This window comes from Fusarium oxysporum, genomic scaffold (genome assembly GCF_000149955.1).
Source record: "Fusarium oxysporum f. sp. lycopersici 4287 supercont2.61 genomic scaffold, whole genome shotgun sequence".
NCBI lineage: Eukaryota > Fungi > Ascomycota > Sordariomycetes > Hypocreales > Nectriaceae > Fusarium > Fusarium oxysporum.
In genome coordinates this window covers 7,071-24,843 of record NW_017264861.1, presented here as the reverse complement: position 1 = coordinate 24,843, position 17,773 = coordinate 7,071, and the positions used below count along the sequence as shown (strand labels likewise).

At 45.7% G+C, this 17,773-nt stretch overlaps 6 protein-coding genes across 8 annotated transcripts; 3 read left to right on the top strand and 3 right to left on the bottom strand.

Moving 5' to 3' along the window:
* Window positions 1-2,314: 2,314 nt before the first annotated feature.
* Window positions 2,315-3,795, top strand: FOXG_17637 (uncharacterized protein; the record flags this gene model as incomplete). The annotated part of the gene is made up of 4 exons (XM_018397646.1): window positions 2,315-2,731; window positions 2,793-2,811; window positions 2,886-3,661; window positions 3,691-3,795. The coding sequence occupies 4 exons, from the start codon at window positions 2,315-2,317 to the stop codon at window positions 3,793-3,795; spliced, it is 1,317 nt and encodes a 438-aa protein (XP_018258725.1).
* A 2,839-nt stretch (window positions 3,796-6,634) lies between these two features.
* Window positions 6,635-7,638, bottom strand: FOXG_17636 (uncharacterized protein). The gene is made up of 2 exons (XM_018397645.1): window positions 7,214-7,638; window positions 6,635-7,149 (listed from the first exon to the last, which is right to left on the bottom strand). Exons 1-2 carry the CDS (start codon window positions 7,518-7,520, stop codon window positions 6,749-6,751), a joined length of 708 nt encoding a protein of 235 aa, XP_018258724.1. The 5' UTR covers window positions 7,521-7,638; the 3' UTR covers window positions 6,635-6,748.
* Window positions 7,639-8,125: 487 nt separating this feature from the next.
* On the bottom strand, window positions 8,126-9,583 carry FOXG_17635 (uncharacterized protein). The gene is made up of 4 exons (XM_018397644.1): window positions 9,351-9,583; window positions 9,192-9,296; window positions 8,906-9,139; window positions 8,126-8,838 (listed from the first exon to the last, which is right to left on the bottom strand). The coding sequence occupies exons 1-4, from the start codon at window positions 9,537-9,539 to the stop codon at window positions 8,173-8,175; spliced, it is 1,194 nt and encodes a 397-aa protein (XP_018258723.1). The 5' UTR covers window positions 9,540-9,583; the 3' UTR covers window positions 8,126-8,172.
* A 662-nt stretch (window positions 9,584-10,245) lies between these two features.
* FOXG_17634 (uncharacterized protein) lies at window positions 10,246-12,198 on the top strand. Of its 3 annotated transcripts, XM_018397641.1 has the most exons (4): window positions 10,246-10,495; window positions 10,549-10,619; window positions 10,682-10,795; window positions 10,854-12,198. In XM_018397641.1, the coding sequence occupies exons 1-4, from the start codon at window positions 10,325-10,327 to the stop codon at window positions 12,100-12,102; spliced, it is 1,605 nt and encodes a 534-aa protein (XP_018258720.1). In that variant the 5' UTR covers window positions 10,246-10,324; the 3' UTR covers window positions 12,103-12,198. The 3 variants fall into 3 exon arrangements, with proteins under 3 accessions (XP_018258720.1, XP_018258722.1, XP_018258721.1); XM_018397643.1 differs by having other exon boundaries at window positions 10,549-10,795; XM_018397642.1 differs by having other exon boundaries at window positions 10,246-10,619.
* A 2,749-nt stretch (window positions 12,199-14,947) lies between these two features.
* Window positions 14,948-15,301, top strand: FOXG_22896 (uncharacterized protein; the record flags this gene model as incomplete). Its single annotated transcript, XM_018403316.1, has 2 exons — window positions 14,948-15,008; window positions 15,072-15,301. The coding sequence occupies 2 exons, from the start codon at window positions 14,948-14,950 to the stop codon at window positions 15,299-15,301; spliced, it is 291 nt and encodes a 96-aa protein (XP_018258719.1).
* A 785-nt stretch (window positions 15,302-16,086) lies between these two features.
* FOXG_22895 (uncharacterized protein) lies at window positions 16,087-17,397 on the bottom strand (the record flags this gene model as incomplete). Its single annotated transcript, XM_018403315.1, has 4 exons — window positions 17,288-17,397; window positions 16,668-17,227; window positions 16,488-16,622; window positions 16,087-16,440 (listed from the first exon to the last, which is right to left on the bottom strand). Exons 2-4 carry the CDS (start codon window positions 17,019-17,021, stop codon window positions 16,087-16,089), a joined length of 843 nt encoding a protein of 280 aa, XP_018258718.1. The 5' UTR covers window positions 17,022-17,227; window positions 17,288-17,397.
* Window positions 17,398-17,773: the final 376 nt, after the last annotated feature.

Here is a 17,773-nt window from a genome sequence, read left to right as displayed (position 1 = left end):
TGCTCATGCTATATCTCCCGAGTTATAGGATACTTTCGATTGGAATATTTAGTGCGAAAATATGACCTCTTATATATATACTATTGTAATCTAACTTATCCTATATATTATTATATTATGTTATAATAATGTATTTTTCTTAGTTTAATATCTTATTACCTAATATAGTTTAATTTTAACTAACCAAGCCAGCCTCAGGTCTTTAACTTTACCGTTTTTCTGAATACTAAACTATTGTTTTCTTGATTTGCCTTCTTTCCCTCTTTCCCCTTCTCTACCCTGCAGTTACCCTCTTTTCTCATAATAGAACATTCACACTATCTATTTAATCTCTGCAATGGTGCGTTTCAACTCCATTGACCTCGCATAAGTATGCATCATTGCCGATAAAGGCCTGCTGTCAGAGGGATAACCCCGCCTTATCCTTCAACTGATCAGCAAGGCTTTCTAGCGCGTTCCTCTGGCCCCAGATGAATTTCGTTACATACTCGTCTTGGTCATCCTCCTCAACGAGTTGCTGGCAATCGAATATAGTGAGATTAACTCACTGTAGCGGCGATAAGTCGTCGATATGTGGAAAGAAGTTACTTGTGATCTAGCGACGGCGAAGGATGGCATACAATTTTCTGATGGAGTTAGCCCCGAGCTCCGAGATATCGCTTTGTTCTGCGGTCACGTACGCCTAGACCACGTCGACCGATAATCTTGACCCGGTTGACCATCGCTGATGATGGTTGCGCAGCGGCGCAATTTCCATGATTGGAATTATAGGTTGTTGCACCAGTGATAATCGCGTTTGGAGGTTGACGATCGAAAGTGGTTTTGGCCTGCCAACTGAGGGATGAAACATCTTTTTATTCTTGTGGATTGAGGCCACTTGTCCAATTGGATCTTAAGGCTCGAGGCAACAGCTGTATGATCTGTTGACTTGATGTTACGGTTACAGTGTTTTTCGGTGTGGTGTATAACGCCGTATATTGTATTAAGGTTAAAAACCTAGATTGTGTTATCTTGACTATGCAACCTTAGGCTTACTTTTGGTATAGCTGTGGTTAATCTATCTTTAATATATTTTATTTAATAAACTTATTATTTAGCTGTAAATACTCATTGAATTCACTTTAAAATAAGTTAATATATAAAATAAATAATATATAAAATAAAGCCAAGGTTATATAGTTAAGGTAATATATATAAGGTTTTTATCCTTGATATAAAGTAAATAGATATTAAATATATTATATAATACTTTAGTTAATATCCTATTATGTTAAATTATTTATAGCCTTTTTATTATTAAAAATAATAATAAGATAGATAATCTATATATAGCTCTTAGGTCTATTAAATTATATTTACCGTAACTTATTTTTATCTCAGCCTGACGTTACCTACCAAATATTAATCTAATTATCACATGCAGGTTGAAAGGATCTGCTGCACAGCTGACACTGGGCTAGGAGATACTTACTTGGTAGCCTTATAATGCTACCTCCAGAATCACTAGACAACGCCGCTCTGTCAGAAGTAAAGCATGTGAAAGCCTGGGTAACCTGCTCTTCAACGGACACCCTCTCTTCCCTATATCACACACCAAGCCCAGCTATAGTTAGTCGGAAATTTCCTTTTACCTTACACCAACCAGACATCAAGTAATCAAGACGTCCATGTGCGTAGCTTATGCTTTCACATGTCAACTATTCCCTCCACTTTTACCACACTTTAAACATGATTACAGTTTATTACATCACTCTAGAAGCGTTCGTTTAGATGATCTACTGTTGTTAATCAGCGTCTAGATTAAAGTCATAGACATCAAGCAACCAAGACGACACATATGTGTGGATTATGCTTTCACATGTTAACTGTTCCCTCCATCATTAAATAGACTTCAAATAAAACACTTTATTTCATCACATTAAAAGCATCATTCTAGTTGGTTTTCCGTAATTAGTCGGCGTCTAAACCAAATTAGGAGTGCCTTTCAGAACGAAAGGTCATGCTACAGCGTAAACCTCCCTTTTTCCTCCCTCCACCACTGACAGATGTGGCCAAGACGTCTAGCTCCTCGTATAATAATTAATTGAGGAATTACCGGCAATTTAAATGTGACCATCAGTGAAGATATAAGAACATAATAAAGAGCCGTTGATAGCTGTTTCAAGAGCACTGCTTCCGTTGATTTTGCAACTTGCAATATAAATTGACCCTGACTCCGTTATCTCTTCAGTTCTGACGTTACATCTCCTCCAAGGTCACTCTGCTACTGCTAGCCATTTTTATATTCAACTCTACATCACAAGAATATCCCGACATGGAAGCTATCTATCAAGTTCAACGCCAATTCAGACTCGACCGTGGCCTGACTAGGATCAGCATCAAGCGAAACCCGCACTATCAGCCACATGGCACCAAATCCTACGTTCACCTTCTCAACCGCTTTGGATTTAAATCTACTAAACCCGGACCGTACTTCCAAGATCGTCAAATCCAACAACGTGGACTCGCTCACCCTGTATTTCATGCTGCCATGGGTGGACGTGTCTATCAGACCAAGATTCTTCGAAAGAAGCTAGGTACCGATGGAACTCTAGATGCCGACGGAACTCGAATTGGAGAGGTTACGGCTGAAGACGTGCCGTTTGATTCCATGTACTTATGCGAGGTGTCAATTGGCACACCCCCTCAGAAGTTCAATTTGGACTTTGACACTGGATCCGCAGACCTTTGGGTAAGCATTCCTAATGAGGCACTAAAGCAGGGAGTGAAAAACACTGACCAGGTACTTAAAGGTCTTCTTAACAGAATTGAGTAAGAGAATTCAGAAAGGTCACAATGTATTTAATCCTTTATCTTCCTCATCGTTCAATGAGCTCACCGATAAGACGTGGAAAATCTCCTATGGAGATGGGAGCTCAGCATCTGGAGATTGCGGCTCAGATATGTTACTATCGGTGGTGGTGTGACGATTAAGAATCAAACTGTTGAACCTGCATCGCAACTGGACCAGCAATTTGCGCGGGGCAAGGGCGATGGTCTTCTTGGCCTTGCTTTCCCACAGATCAACACAGTCAAGACCAATTGGGATTCAGACCCTGCAGACACTCCTGTTGTTAACATGATCAACCAACATGACATTCCCAAGGAGGCTGAGCTCTTTACCTCGGCGTTTTACAGCCAGCGGGACGCTAATTCGCCTGAGTCATTCTATACTTTTGGCTTCATTGATACTGACCTTGTCGCGAGATCCGGAGAGGAAATTTCGTTGACCTACATTGACTCATCTGATGGTTTCTGGAAGTTCCTATCTGCCAGGTTCTCTGTGAAGGGCAAAATCATCGATCTTTCCGGTAATAAGGCCATTACAGACACTAGTATAACTCTAGTCTTGGTTTCTGACGAGGTTTGCGAGGCGCTGTATGATGCAATCCCTGGGGCGCGTTATAGCCCGACCCAACAGGGCTATGTCTTCCCAAGAAGCACAAATGGAGAAGACCTTCCAGAATTCAAGGTGGCGATTGGGGATAAGCAGTTTGTTATCCAGCCCCAGGATTTGGTGTTTACACCTGCAAACAAAGACAACTGGTACGGTGGAATTCAGTCGAGGGGCAACTTGCCCTTTGATATTTTTGGCGAAGCTTTTCTGAAGTCGGTTTACGCGGTATGTCGTCTAGAAGCTGAAATTTCTAGAAGTATGCTAATGAAAGACATATTTGGGACCAAGGCAACAAACGATTTGGAGTCGTTCTAAAAATTGAAGAAACTCAGAATTTGGAGCCTACGCCTATCGCATAGGGGAGTGCATTCATTATTATGTCAAGAAGGTTTTGTAAGTATGGGTGGTGCGTTGATATGGATAATGCTCACTCCTGAATTTCTCAGTGCATACTGTTTGGTGATATACATAATATCTCGACAGTGAATTACTCTAGTAGCCCATAACAAACAAACTGTATGATGATCAATACACATATGCATCGTATAGAGCAACTTCTCAATAATGTTGAGAACTGAACCACACTGGAACCCGAAAATCATTTCTAATTCTTCCCATAACGATACCCTGTCAAGTTCCATAGCTCTATTACAGCAGGCACTAAATGAAACAGTAACCGGCATCGTGACTCAATCACCGTTACTTGGAAATAGCCAGAGAGATCAATGTAAGATATGCAGGCAAACAAGTTACTTTTCTCGCCTTCGACTTATCATCCCACTCGAACCTGAACAGGAGGCTCGTTCGGTGAAATGTTCACCTCATTGTCATCTGTCATCTATTTACGTCGCTAACTCATAGTTCCGAACAATCTGAGTTCAGCCTAGTCGCCAGTCCGGCTGTTGTTCTGGCAGAATCATACTTGGGGTTGGCGAAATTCTATGGCAGTCGCAGGTAGTGCATATACCATTCCCCTAGGACAAGCGCGGTTATTGTTGAACAGGCACTGGGTGTTACGTGCAAGCAGGGATACTTCAAGATTACAACCGAAATGGTAAACCATCCAAGGGGCAGACTTCAACAGAACGCAATATGAATATACCTACCTCGATCAATGGACGAATACACATAATGTCTGACAGTTATTAGGTAAAACTGGCCGTGCTGCCAGGGGGGAAGGAGAGGGTTTAGGGCTCTTAGGGTTTAGAGACAGATTACTATAAGAGTTTAGGGGTTAGGAAAAGGAAAAGAATAGAAAAGATAGTATAATAATTTATAGAGTAAAAGGAAAGGGGATGAGATAGGAATAGGATAAGATATAAGAAATAAAAGAAAGATAAAAAGCAACTACTAATTATCTAGGAAATGAAGCTAGTCCTCATTAAGTTAAGGAAATGGTTTAGTAAGCAAACTATTATAATAGCTTCCTGAGCAAGGCAGCTAGCAGAGGGTTTTAAAATAAACCAGATGATCTGGCTTTGCAAGCAGCTTGATATCTTACTTTATCTGCTCTGCGAGGCTTCTATTAAGCTTAAACTAGATAGGGAAGAGTATTAATACTGCAACTGCTATAAAGACTATTAGAGATCAACTACAAGTATTAATTGTATTTGTAGAATCGTCCTCCTTGTCAGGATAGAGACCCTGGTTGCTGCAGGGCCCGATAAATAAGGATATAAGGCTGCTGCCACATGGGAGGCTGCCTATCCCTAGACCAAAGATATATAGGGGACCTGGCTGCAGGAGCTATCGGTTCCTGACCTGTAATAGGGCGAATCTCTCCACAAATAAGATATATAAGGGATACAGGGCGCTGGCAGGCAAGGGACGTAGATAAGCATCTGTAATGCTTTAATTGCTGTAGAAGGCTCCGCATGCAAGGTACTGGATCGTCGATCCGGAAGGCACCTGTCATAGTAGACGCTCGGGTAGTGACTTGTCTTTAGACCAGGCCCCGTCTCCATCGGATGCTATACTACTGTGGGCTGTCTGGAAGTATAAGAAGGAGCTTAAGAAGGCAGAGGTGGAACAGTAACGACAGGTCGAGGCTCCAGGTGGAGTAGATCCTGAGTCAAGATGGGTGCAGTTTATGAATTGGTCGGCGTACTTACAGGAGAAGGACAAGGAGATGCTGCATGAGGCCATATAATCGCCAGCTTCTACTGTAGTCGAGAAGCGGACATGGCCTTGTGTGATGCTGCCAGGGCTTGGAACTTGAGGAAGACTCTTTGTGGGAAGTTGGATGGTGTGCCTTGCAGGAATATGGCGGCCACGAGGGTGTCTAGGTAGATGACGATGTCTTGTCCTGCTACTTCTCAAGATTTAGGGCGGCCTTGAGGCCTTTTAATTCTCCTGTGACCTCAGCGTCAAAAACAGCCGCGGGTCCAAGGCGACCTGATCCATTGAAGACCAAAAGATTATTCTGGTGGATATTAAAGCCGTAGCTGGCAGCTTTCTCTGAGGACAGGGAACCATCTGAGTATAAAACCAGGGGAAGTAGGTCGAGATACTGAAGCCAATGGAGGAAGGCCTCAGCCGTTTCGTCTTCCGATGCTATCTGCAGCGGTGCCACATGCGCCTACTTCAAGCAATACTAAAGGATTGTGGGTCATACACAGCGCATGGGGAGTTTGTCGGTGCACCTAAGGCGTGTCCTGAAGCCGCTCTCGGTCGGTGCTTGATTTTCACGTTTGACGAGATCGTGGTAGATAGGTTCATCGGGCGGAAGCGTTCGGGTCTGGCGATCATGACTACTTATTACGTTGTATACTCTAGGGTACGGGCTGGCAGTTGAACCAAACACAATCAAAGCATCCTCGGGGTACCTAGGGGATATTAAATATATCAGATGTTCAGAAACTGAGATCTGATCTGTTTGATCCGACTAGGTTTCATATCTAAATCGAATTAACTGATCTAATTGACGTATCTGGTTGGTCATCAGATCCGACGACAGCGCTTATAAGCGCCTCTTTTTAAGCTTTCTGTCATGGGCAACGTCGATATCGTCTTACCCATCTATACGCGGAGGAGACCCTGAAAAGATGACAACTTTCCAAGTTGTGGGACCCTTCATTAGACGTTTTGGGAAAGGGTGAGGTGACTCTTGGCATGCGCAAGTAAGCTTCAGTGGAGGTTTCCGAGATATATACCCTCATAGAGCATCGAGACCTCACTTAATACTATCCAAAAGATCTTTGGCTCTCGAAGAATAGTATCATTGTATATAGAATATCTGGAACTATCTAAAAGTTCTGCTCAAAAACTGTTCATCAGGACTGCTGCAATCGATTTTGAGTGTCATAACCGGACTCAAGCCTCAGGCCATTTCCAAAACATGTTAGCACCTTCAACATCCGCCAAGGGGTTACCCTCACCCTGCCTGGCGCTTCCGTACTGCTCGTCAAACCCGCATTTTTTATAGAACTCCTCTGTGCCAAAGGCACTAACAACCGAAGCGCAAATGCCATCCGCCTTGGCCTGCTCCAGACCCCATTGCACAAGCTTCCGGCCCACATTTTTCCCCTGAAAGTCTGGACGTACTGCTAATCCTTCGAGATACCAGGACTCAGCGCGCTTTCCGCTCCATATGTCTTCGAAATAAGGATATGCCCGCTCGATGATGTCCTCCTCCTTGGAGTCGCTTGCACGATTAGGCCAGACCCAAGCATGGATGTTCATGACAATAGAAGATAAAGGCTTGAGAAGGGTTCCTGGGTCGATGGTTTAGCGTAGCCTGTATAACTAGGCTTGAGCCTAATGGGATGAGACACTCACGAGGATCCAAATACCAGCACTCAAGCTCTTGGCCCCCATCTCCCAGTCGTGCCCACTGAGCAATGCCGGCAATAATTTCCTGGCCACTCTCGTCTTTGGCCACAGCAACGAGCCATCGCCAGCGATAGTCCCAAAAGTTAACCCGTGCCCGTCGCAGCCAGTACAGGTGTACATCATTGGGATATTCGTTGCGATGGGGGTGTATAAGCTCGCCAAATATGTTATCCTTCCAAAATGCCTCTGACATGATGTGGGCAATCTCTGGGAGTTCGGAGTAGCGCGCATCGCGCAATGCAATCTCAGACATGATTTTAGCACCCGAGACAGGCGGCAAGATAAACGTGATGTGACGTGGAGTGCAAGATCTAGGACCCTTATATCTTCTGCGACAATGACTTTAGATGGTCTAGACCAGGTAGTGTCTCAGCACGCGTGATTTAATATGATCCGATTGGTCTGCTTTGATCCTTGCTGCAGATCCTCCACGGCCCTAAATGAGGTTGTTGGTTTGTTCAGGCTGTCAGTGTCATATCCAGTTACCAATTTCATCACTAGTCGGAGAAGCGCAAAGGCGAAGGGTGGGGGAAGGCCGGCACGCATCGGGAGAAAGAAACAGGCTGCCAACCACGCGAACGGACGACGTGGGGGCGAAGAGGAGAAATATTAGGAAGCTACTTTCACTTTGGCAGATCTGGGAATGATGATGGGGGGCACTAATGGCTAGTATCAACGAAGGCTCTGATTGGTCAGATCCACTCTTAGTCATTCACCAGGTTCCTGGTAGGCTTCGAAGAGACTCTCATCAGCGGAGCAGGTTAGATCCCCAATTTTATGCTCTGCGACCTATCTAATATACCAAATATGGGTTTTGAATCCGGTGTTTTGCATTTGTCAGATTTGAGATAAGGTTTTGGCGTATTTGATAGATCTGTTTGGCATTTTGTTTGATTGGATTCGATTCATTGGCAGCACTGTCTACTACATCGGTTGTCCTCATACGTGACCTTCCATGTCACCTCCTTATTAATGATCATTTCTTGACTGCCAGCCCTGGAATTCCGCCCTTCCTCTGATATATGATCCCAACTATTGCTGCCAGTGTCCCTTGATGTCGTTGTTTGAGTTGAGACCTCGTCCGGCCTCCAACTGTGCGGTTGGCTATGGGCAGCACTATCAAATGTTGATTTTACTGCAGTCGCCATAGCCGCAGATGATGTAACCCCAGAGCTATTATTCCTAAGTGACTGAAGTGCGTATACGTTGCTTGATCTAGATATACTGAGGTTGAAAGACGCTGGAAACCCCATTCCCATAGAGAATGACTTTAAAAAGTTCTTCAGATTTGGCACAGTGGCAGAAATAAGCGACCAAGCAACCATGATCTGTTGACAGAGTAGGGCCTTTGTGACGGCGAATTGAGGCTCAAGAGAGGCTGGATTTGTTGCAGTATACGCCAGATGAACGGCTGAGAGGGCGATGAGCGGTATACGGAATGAGAAAGCCATAACAACCTGACACTTGCGGATGTATGAAATGTTGACGGACCAGGATAGCTGCAGCACGAGGAGCCAGGTAAGGGTTTCGGTCAAGATGTCCATCGCCGTTATGACGGCCCATCGTGTATTCTAATCATCAATTCTTTGGTTAGGCATCTGATGATGAGTCTTCATGAGGTGCAAAGTGTTTTCATACCTGGTGCGGGCATTGCTTGACGTTGTCCAAAGTCAACAAAGAATCCGCGCGGCAGTTCACAAGCCATGCCAAACAGGAGCCGACACCCCATAGGACAGTGATCACCATGAGTCCGATGCAAACCGGTCCACTCTTCCCAGGCTTCGAGCCAATGATGCGTTGGATGAGGGCGAGAACAGAGCATTTGGCGAGACCAAGAGTTAGAAGGCAGAGAATACCGGCCGCTAGAGTTGACTGGTGGTGGCCATGTCAGCTGGTGATAGTAGTAGTACCGCATAAGGCTTACTTTCGATGATGTCGCCCATTGTTCCAGTGTAGTGATAGAGTTGAACTTGCCAAGGCCGTTACTCAAACCAATAAAGACAGCAATTGACTGAGCTAGATGGAAGATCTGATTGGTTAGCCTATATGTGGAGCGTCATCCAGATCTGATGGGCATCCTCACAATTGCTAAAGCAAAAAAAACATCATCGAAACCGAACTTGTGGTACTTGATGTACAGCCGTGCCAGAGCCACAAGCGTGCTGTAGATCAGCGACAAAATTGTCACGATCCATAATTGACCGGCGTGGTCGTTAAATGTGACAGGCGAGAACCGATATGAGCCGACGTTTTCCGATGTCTCTGGATCCATGGCTAGAGACCATTGAGTCCGATTCGAGAAAGGTTATAAGGGAGATGCATTGCGCTGTTCAAGAGGCAACATATGACTATTAATCTCTATTTTCACCCTTGCGGCATGGGTTCCTAGGCACAGACCACCTCAGCTCGGCTGTTGACAGATGTGAATGTTCAGGGCTCGGACTCTAAAGCCACCAACGCCACAGGAATATGTCTCCTAATTTCCGACCAACCAGCATGTCATTCTCGCAAAGGCCTGCAAACTTTAACTTTCAGCTGCGCAAGAGATTCCTGCTAACGATGCACCTAAATTCAGGAGATAGGGCATGTGTGCACCAACAGAGTGGTCAGAAGCTTGCTATTGCGTACCAGAAGAAGCCGAATGTAATAGGGAAGCCAAGTGCCTCCTCAGTACCTTACCCACATTTGTTGGCTGTTGGCGCTTTGTTTGTTGGTTCTGTGGCTGCATGAACCCTGGACGAAATGAGAAGAAATGAGCCCACCATGTTATCGGATCATCATTAAAGCCTGCACTACTAGACTGCCGAAGTCCGGGACGGCACAGGAGGTTCCCGTCTGGTCGAGGCCCGAGCGGACTAAACCCCTGTAGCATTGAAGGGTGCTGTACGTGACAATTGGACCGGGATGTATATGCCGGCAAGCAAACAAGCAGCTGTTGGATCAGATGTACATCCTGAATGGCGTTCATGCCGCACCCCTGCATTCCTCTTACCAAGCCTTAGCTGTCTCACACTCGACTTTTTTTTTCCTTGACCTTCAATTTTCCTCTACTTGGCTATGCCGTCAAAGAAGTCAAGAAATACCGCCAACATGTCAAACGACGATGACAAGAGATCCCTCGACGTTCACGATGCTCCCATCGGCATTAATGACAATGTCGACGAGAAAAAGGCAACTGCGGCCGATCGCGCCGATATGTATCGGATGGGCAAAACCCAAGAAATTACGGTTCGTACCAATACCTGTACCCTTTTGTCCTGGGCTCACGCGACATCACACAGAGGAACTTTCGCTTCTTGTCCATCTTCGGCTTCTCCATGATTCTAATGGCATCTTGGGAATTTTCTTTGAGGTAAAGAATGCAAATAAAAATATTCTGGTCGCCTGTTGGCTAACTAAGCCTGTCAATTAAAGTGTCTCGACTATCGGACTCGTCAACGGCGGCACTGCTGGTACGATCTGGATGTTCTTTGTGTGCTGGATGGGATTTCTATTCGTCAATACTTCCATGGCCGAGATGGCTTCAATGTAAGTATCCTCCTCATGCACAGCATGTGGTCACATTATTGACGCGAATCTTGTGCAGGGCACCAACGACGGGAGGACAATATCATTGGGTTTCTGAATTCGCGCCATCACAGTACCAGAAGCCCATCAGCTATCTCATGGGGTGGATGTGCGTACTTGGCTGGCAAACATCGTGTGCATCCTCTGCCTTCATCACTGGCACCCAGATTCAGGGCCTCATCGTTCTGAATAACCCAGGTTACGAACCCAAGCCATGGCACGGCACGCTACTCACCATAGCTATAGCTGCGTTCTCGGTACTCTTTAACATCTACGTAGCCAGGAAGTTGCCATTGATCGAAGCCATTGTCCTGGTCATTCACGTCTTCGCCTTTTTTGGCATCCTTGTCACTCTCTGGGTTCTTTCGCCAAGGGCTGATGCTAAAGCTGTCTTTACCCAGTTCAGCGATGGCGGAGGTTGGAATAGCATAGGAGGCTCGACGCTTGTAGGCATTCTTGCAGGCGTTTTACCACTGCTAGGTGCAGATGCTGCTGTTCATATGTCCGAGGAGCTGCACGATGCAAGTCGTACTTTGCCACGTTCGATGATTATGACGACTCTCTTCAATGGTGGTTTTGGATGGATCATGGTTATTACCTACTGCTTCTGCATAGGTAACCTTGAAGAGGTCATCACGTCTCCAACAGGCCAGCCGTTCATGCAGGTTTTCTACAACTCGACACAGTCAGTCAGCAGTGCTACTGCCATGGCATCCGTCATTGTTGTTATGATTGCCTTCTCCAATCTTACTATGGTATCTACATCGTCGCGTCAGCTCTTCGCATTTGCGCGAGACCAAGCTATTCCATTTAGTGCTTGGTTCTCCGATGTCCCAGCGGGATGGGATGCCCCCATCAATGCCATTCTGGTAACCTTCCTAATCTCAAGTCTTCTTTCCCTCATCAACATCGGCTCTGCTGTCGCATTGAACTCAATCACTTCTTTAGCAACAACAGGGCTTCTCTCTAGCTATATGGTCTCTATTGGCTGTATGATATGGCGGCGATGTACAAAGAGCCCGCTTCTGCCATCCAAGTTCAGTCTTGGTCGATGGGGTCTCGCGATAAACATCATCTCCGAGGCTTTCCTTGTCCTCATTTTTGTCCTGGCATTTATGCCTGGTAACCCCAACCCGACGGCATCACAGATGAATTGGAGTATTCTAATCTACGGTACCGTAGCGTTGTCCTCCTTGGTATACTATGTCTTCCGTGGTACTCACCGTTACGAAGGTCCAGTTGCCTACGTCCGAATGCTTGTGCAGTAAGGGGCAACATAGCGAGTCGTGTCTTTACAAAATGATCTTCTAGATTGAAATACTTAGCCTAGATTAGAATCTAACAATTTCCGATATCGATCGCCTTTTGTGACTTCATAGTGGTTTGAACAATAAAGTTCAGCCCTTGTATTACCGTGCCCATTAGTTGCTCAGACTTCTTTAACCATTAAAAGGCAAAGTGTTAAAGGATATATGTTATGGTCAAATGGAGCTGGTGACCCGAAACCCTTCTGCATTACCGGCCTGTTTGCACAATTTCTGAAGATCTTGGAGGAAAGAGAAAACGACCTCGGCCCATTGTCGTTTTCGATTTGGTGCAAACCCTGTCGAAGGCTTGAAATGGCTTGCTTGACCGGCTGCAGCCACAACAGCCCTTTCGCTGGGATAAGCAACGGCAGACTTCGATACATGCTAGTGCATATGAAGGGCCTTAATAGCGGTCAGTGACATTTGTAACAAACTAATAATGCAGACCATCAATTCGAATGATAGGAACGAATAGGCAATCATTGGCTGTCGTATGTGTCTCAGTTGTAAGGTGACAAGCCTACCCAGCCCACCAAGCCAGCATGAAGCCATTGTTAGGCACACGGGCTGGCTCCGCGGAGATATCGGAGTCCTGACCAGATGTTCTTTATTACTGATTCACCCTCAAAAGAAAAACCTCCTGCTATATTGCAGGTGTTGGCTGAATCTAGCTGCGTCTCCCCTTACATGATATTTACCGATAAGTTGCTTCGTATACAGCGGCAAACAAGGTAGATAAAACGGCAAGATGACGCATTTCTCAACTCACTTGCCCAAATGCCATTAAACCATTGCTGCCTAAAACGGAAACCTGTGACAATGCCAAAGCAGTTATGCACTTTGCCAGCCGAATTGCACATTCCTACCGACGAGCTGATGTGGCTTGTTGTAAGGTGGCAGGACTTGTTCCCGACTGTCGAATGGTCGGAGGCCTGAGCGTCTGACCAAATGCCCTTTTTCCGTCCTTGCAGCCTTGTGGATCTTGGCATTGCGGATTAACATGTAGATCATTCTCAGTGGTGCTCTGATCTCAAAGATGCCTCCACGATTACTTCTTCAGAGCCCCGAACGTCATAAAGAGTCAATTGATCAGACGCTCGGGCTTCCTTCGAACAGACGGCAGTTCATGAGCTGCCCTTGCAAACTTGTAGCTAGCCACATCAGCTCGACAAAGTAATGTGCAATGATTGCTTTTAGTATGGCCGCAGGTTTGAGTATCAGACAGCAATAAGCCGAGGGGAATTCGCCTACGCTGGTTGAGAAAATGGCGCACCCCCGCCACCATACACCAAGCGACTGGCTGATGTTCATAATGAGGCGAGACAGAACGCTCTATTAAAACCAAACCCGTAATACAGCAGAAGGCTTTTTTTCTTCAAAGGCGAATCTATAATACAGGTTCCTTTATCCGGTCCTAGCTATCTTCGAGGAGGGAGCCGATCTGCCTGATAATAACTTGATGCTAATATAGTTTGCGGGGTAAAGCGTTTTGCTTCATAATTGAGGAAACATACAGTATTGAGCATCTGCCTCTCCTACAATAACCCTTGTTGGTTGATTCAATAAACTGGCTCATACGGGCCATTACATACTAACTTCCGCTATAGCTCGTTTAGCATCATTTATCGTTCTGACTCGTTTAGCTTAATCAAATATTATTACACCCATGCCCCGCTTCGTTTTCCCATCCCAATTTCACATCGTTTTCTCGCTTTTTACATCGTTTAATCTCATTCTTTATTTCCAGAAACCCTTTCTCATTATTCACCGGCCAGATAAGTACTTTACCACTAGGAAATAGCCTTAAACAAAGAATCAATTAAACGGCGCCGGCCGCATAAAAAGGCAAAGACTGGTTATGCTGCGTGCCGAAGCCGTCGCCTAAAAGTCCATCTAAGTAGTGTAATTTCTACGGTTTTCATGGTTAATTCTAAGTAATATGGTAAAGAGAAACCGAAATATAGGGCATATATTCATCACAAGAAACAGTATAAATATCCGATTCTAAGCCCTTTATCGCTATCAGAACCTTCTCATATAGCAACGCATAATAATCATACCTCTGCGGTTCAAGCAACACCCTCCTCAGTCGGAGGCATAACTCTCCCCCCTCTACCAACCCTTTCAGCGACAAACCAATGGCTCCCTGCATCTAAACTCTAAGACGCTCCCGGAGATGTTTTCAGACTCCATGAAATGGCACTTCTCCATTCACTCTTATAAGAGTTTAGACTTTATTAAAATAAAAGCTTACCTTTTACAAACCAGCCTAGTTTTTACCTGAGTCTCAACAAGCAAGGGGTCCCGAACTGGGTTCTGAAACGTAGTATCCTTCCAGGCCCTTCAGCCATTTAGGCCCTCTTCCATATAGGGGCTGTTTCAATGCCGTCTCAACTCTAGACCTGGAACAACCCAAACGTTAGCGCTACCACCTGCCGCACCTCGTTCGCGTTATGTCAAGAAGGGAACTAGCTCAAACAGCTTAGCTAAAACGCTCTGTGTAACTGTGATGACTTTACTACCTAAATCAAATCAAGCTGTTAGAGCTTGTAACAAAACTTGCGACGTCAGGCCTGCAATGCCACTTTTGCTAAAAGAGTATCATTACTAACTGGGGAAGAGGGGAATATAACGCTTCTGTGTCATATCTACGACTCAAGTATAAAGATACCTAACTGCGCCCTCGAAATCACTGATTAAACACTTATCACAGGATCCAGACACATTACAACTGCTCATCACTCGATTGCCTCATTACTTCCTCGTCAACTTCACGCAGCCTTTATACACAACTACACTCATCAAAATGCAGCTCCCTACAATTTTCCTCACTATTACCTTCTTCATGATGGGCCATGCTAATGCAGGTAAGATTGACCCTCCCCTGACCCTATTCTTCGTTTGTGTCTTCATGCTAACCCTCTTGGAAGCCTCGATGCGTCGTCAAAATGGCGGATTTCGCGACTTTGTTACTGGAAGGGGAAGTGCGGTTTTTGGGAACGCTGGAAACCCATGTTCCGTTGGGCCTGAAGAGGGCGAATGTGACCAATTTGGAAGATGCGTGCAGTTTATTCCTCCGAATGAGCAGAGCATCTTGAACCAGGGGCGAGAAGTTGATGAATGTATCAAGGGAGGGCAGACAGGCACCTTGAAGATTTAGTAATTTCATTGCTATAGAGCTTCAATACTTGCTATCTCATTAGACAGCGTCAATTGAAATCTAGATTTTAGACTTACCGGTAGAACAGTACTCTGTAAATTCTCCCAGCATGATAGGGTGTATAGTAGGCAATTCGAAGCGTCGAGGGGGCTCTAGACGAACTGAACCTCACCCAATTCACCATCCCCGAGGGCTTCTACCGTTAACAGGACATTGATTCTCAGACCCTCCGCGAGTTGTTGCCAATTAGCTAAGCCTACTGTCTTGTTAAGATGGCCTATGTTACTGAATACCGTGGCGATGAAGTCATCGTGTTACCGGGACACAAGCTGGAGACGCTGGTTGGCGACAGTGAAGCGATTCAGAATCGAACAGCTCAACATCGCTCATCCCTTGCTGGTCTATATAGTATCCAACCACGACAGTAGTAGGGGCATGACTTGACTAACGGCCGATTTGCCTTGAGCATAGGTCACCGATGGGCTTATCCAGGGGCTAACTAAGGATTAGGTTTTCGAGAGCACAATGAGAGTTCATGATCTTCCAAAAGCTCAATAGGTATCTTCTTGCTTAGATAACACGGCATAACAGCTTTTATCTTCATCAGAATCTTCGTGTTGTAACGTTGGTCACCCCAAAACCGGTCACAACTTCTTCACCCCCAACCACCTATACACGACATCATCACTTCGCGATTTCTCGCGCAATTGCGAAGACATTAAAATTCTGATAACGTCAATTGATTCAAAATGCACGAATGGAGCGAGGAGGATATGCGCTTTGCGCTAGAGTTCTATGCGACTGGTGCCTGCAGCCTCTAATTGGTTGTCCTGGTTACTCTGCTGTCTAGACAATAACTCGGGCGGCAGTAGGTCCAAATGTCGGATGTAGTTCAGATTCTCAGACGGACTCTGAGCACGATCGGGATCCAAATCACATGCCCGTTTGGGTCGCTGTTTTGGCAGAGAAAGGGCTGGGGAGGACGGCTTGCTATCAGAGGCCAAGCCACTATCATCGCACTCAGTCCCCATGTTGTCCTTATTACAATCAGCAGCCGCCCCAGGGTCACTTGAATGACACTGATTTCCCCACGGGCGAGATTGATGGTCTAGACGGAGGATTCTTGCTTCCCGGATAGGCTTATTTCCATGAGTAGTTGCTTCGTGGATGGGTGATGGGTCCGCACCTGTGCATCCAATACGGCCCGCGCCAAGATGAAGCTACCACCCGGCCGCATAGGCGGTGTTTCCGAGATATTGGCACCCTCACTTCTGCCTGTAACGAACTGCTCGAGGCGACGAACAGCGAGACTCTTCCGCTCCTTGTCTGTCATGATTACGCATTATCGGTACAGGCCATCAGGAACATCTCTGAGGTAACCCTTAACCGTATCCTTTGAAGTTTTGCTTGAAGTCAAGATGGAGATATTAGAAGGCATGCTTGAAGACTCGGCACCGGCCGACATGGAGGCGTAAGTAGAGTCAGCTGGCTGGAGGTTGGAACCTAGAGAAGAAGGAGCATAATTGCACTGAATACCAGATTTGGAGTATGCGTGATCGCGATTGAGGGAGGATGTCTTTCTACATTTCCGCGGTGATGACACCTCGGCGTGGCTATCAAGATCAGTGATAAAGTCTCTCAGTGTGGCCTCGAGTTCTCTCTGTTTCTTCTGGGGCAGCCCATGAACCTTGATCTCAAATAGCTTGTCTTTATGGAGCATAGCCGGACCCGGTTGCTTGTAACGTTTGATTTCCTTCCTAGACTGTTGAATCTCAAGTGTTAGGTCGTCGGTGACGCTCCGATAGTCATCAGCGCTACTGACATACGCCGTGATGGGCAAAGGAGGGGCGACCTGACATTAAGTATACAAGTATGGCTTCTCCGTATTCCTCAAATCAGATTCTTTCAAGTAACAGTGTACATCAACTATAGCTTTGCATCAGTTTTCTTCTAAACCACCGAGGGTCCGCTAAAAGTAGTGCATACCGTCTATGGCCTTGTTGGAAGTCGCGTTATTGCTCGAGTGGTTATGCCACTCTGGTGAGTCGCTTGGCCCCATCTCATGACTGCCGCTGAAGGAATTGAGATGGGGAAAATGATCGGTTGGTGATGGCGGGTTTCTACATGAACTTCTTTGATTTGAAGGCATCTTAGCCCCGTAAGCTTATGGAACCTGGAGCAAGACCCTAATAGTACTACTTAATTGTCGATATCGCAAAAAGTTCCGAGAATACCCGTTGTCAGGCTACATTATGGAAAAGGATCGCAAAGAGTGTCATGATTAGGTAGTGGCTGGTCGTTGCTCGGTTGATTAAGACCGTTGATGGTGTATAAGGAGAAGGAAGCGCTGCAGTGTGTTATGCTGGCTTTGGAGGAGAGTACCGGTAGATTTTGAGATACTTACCAAAACACAATGGAGCCAAAGCCGACAATAGCGAGTCAAAGATAGATTTCCAGATTATGCAACCTGTT